This window comes from Pygoscelis adeliae, unplaced genomic scaffold (assembly GCF_000699105.1).
Source record: "Pygoscelis adeliae isolate BGI_AS28 unplaced genomic scaffold, ASM69910v1 Scaffold197, whole genome shotgun sequence".
Classification (NCBI taxonomy): Eukaryota; Metazoa; Chordata; class Aves; order Sphenisciformes; family Spheniscidae; genus Pygoscelis; species Pygoscelis adeliae.
In genome coordinates, this window is record NW_008825105.1 from 1226893 (window position 1) to 1228897 (window position 2005).

Here is a 2005-nt window from a genome sequence, read left to right on the forward strand (position 1 = left end):
CCCCCCCCCAGGCTCACGGCTCCCTCTGCTCCCCTTGCAGCTACGAAGATTTCTACCTCTCCTGCTCCCTCAGCCATGGCGGCAAGGAGCTGTGCAGCCCCCTGCTCACCAGGAAGGCCCACGTCTACAAATACCTCTTCCACCTCATCATATGGGACCAGCAGTAAGGCAGCACCCCGGCCACGGGGCGGGTAGGGGGTGCCCGGTGCCATCCCCTGCCTCCTCCTCCTCCCCTGCTCCAGCAGCTCGTCTCTGCGCCTCTCCATGGTTTTTGGGTGTCGGAAGCTCTTGTGTCATCCCCGGGAATAGCACTGGCCCCGGCGCCAAGCCCTGCCCTCCCCAGACCTGTGTGTTTGCACCCGGGAAAGGGGATCTGCTCCAAAAATAGACCCGGGAGCAGGCAGGGAGGCTGTGCCGAGCCCTCGCCACGCCTGGCATTCGCAGCGCCCAGGGAGGTGGGGATGGGAAGAGGATAATTTTAGAAGGCACCAGTGCCCCCCAAGGACAGGCACCGAGCGGCCGGCGGGACGGCGGGGAGTGGAGTCGTGCCGGTCCCCTCCGCGGGGCAGTCCCCTGCCCGTGCCCACCTGTGGGTGGGATGTAGCCACCACCCTGGGCTCCCCGGGAGCATCGGAGAGGAGCCTCAGCCCTGGGGTCCCGTGCAGCCCCCCCTGGCCACGGGACGAGGTCAGTGTGCAGTGGGGGCCTCCCACTGCCCCGCGGTCACCTTCCCGGGACAGAGAGCAGCAGGGCTCCCCAGTGCCGGCAGAGGATGGGGGTACACGAGCAGCCGGCTCTCCCCAAACCCGGCTGCCTCCCACGGGGTGTCTGCCCATGACATGGGACCTCCGTCCCATGCCGGGGGGCACGTGGCACCCCCAGTGCCAGCAGCAAAGGCGTTTCTTGGGCTGGGCTGTCCCAGGGCACACTTGGCATCCCAAGGCGAGGGGCTGGCTGGTGCCGCAGGGGGCTGGGCGGGGCCGGCCCCCGCCCGGGCGGCAGGATCTGCTTCCCTGTCCAGGTGAACCATCTGCCACGGGAGACGCTGCTCAGCGTCACGCTCTTCGCCGTGCCCGTCCCGCCCCCGGGGAGCTCCTCTGACACCAACAAGCAGCAGCTGGTCCCCGAGGCCCTGGGCTGGGTGACCACCCCCCTCTTCAACTTCAGGCAGTACGTGGGGTGTCCTACCGCGATGGGCACGGCGAGGGACCATGCCAGCATCCCCAGAGTGGGGCAGGAGGGTCCCCAGCGCCTCGGCTCAGCATGGGGACAGCATCACTGCAGCGGTGCCACCCTCCTGCCCCATCAGAGCAGCCCCCAGTGCCGGGCTCTCACCCCGCCTTCTCCTCCAGGGTCCTGACCTGCGGGCGAAAGCTCCTGGGCTTGTGGCCGGCGACCCAGGACAATTCCAGAGCCAGGTCGAGTGCCCCCAACTTCAACCAGCCTGACAGCGTCATCCTGCAGGTGCGTCCCGGCGGCGGGGGGTCCCGGGACGGGACACACATGCACGTGGCCACCGCTTACCCTCTGCTTCTGCCCCAGATCGACTTCCCCACCTCTGCCTTCGAGGTGAAGTTCACCAGCCCGCCGGCGGCCGAATTCAGCCCCAAGTACGAGTTCGGCAGCCTGGGAGAGGAGGACCAGCGCAAGCTGCGGGAGGTGATGCAAAAGAAATCGCTTTACTGGTAAGCAGCCCGGGGGGGAGACAGCATCACCCTGCCAAGGGGACTCTGCTAAGCTCCCCCCAGCCCTGCCCCGGCGTGCACGGGGGGCATCTAGGGGCCTGCCCCTGCCTCTGGCTGCCGGCGGCTGGGGATGAGGCTGGAGCATGGCGTTTGGCAGAGCTGCCTGCCCGCAGCTGCCTGTCATCGGTCCTCCTGTGCTCTGCCCTCTCCGGCCGCCCCACTCTGGGGAGGGTCTCTCCAGCCACGTCCCCCCCAGCGGGGACAGCTGCCCAGCCCCTCATCCAGCCCAGCACGGCCGAGCCAGCCAGAGTCCTCCGGCG

General features: G+C 68.7%; 1 protein-coding gene across 1 annotated transcript in view; it reads left to right on the forward strand.

Annotated features, from left to right (window-relative positions):
* PIK3C2B (phosphatidylinositol-4-phosphate 3-kinase, catalytic subunit type 2 beta) overlaps nt 1-2005 on the forward strand; it is a 12090-nt gene that overhangs the window by 6500 nt on the left and 3585 nt on the right. Inside the window, exons 12-15 of the mRNA XM_009327440.1 lie at nt 41-163; nt 1003-1170; nt 1353-1464; nt 1543-1685. Of these exons, the coding sequence (XP_009325715.1) occupies nt 41-163; nt 1003-1170; nt 1353-1464; nt 1543-1685 (546 nt within the window). The remainder of the gene's footprint in view (nt 1-40; nt 164-1002; nt 1171-1352; nt 1465-1542; nt 1686-2005) is intronic.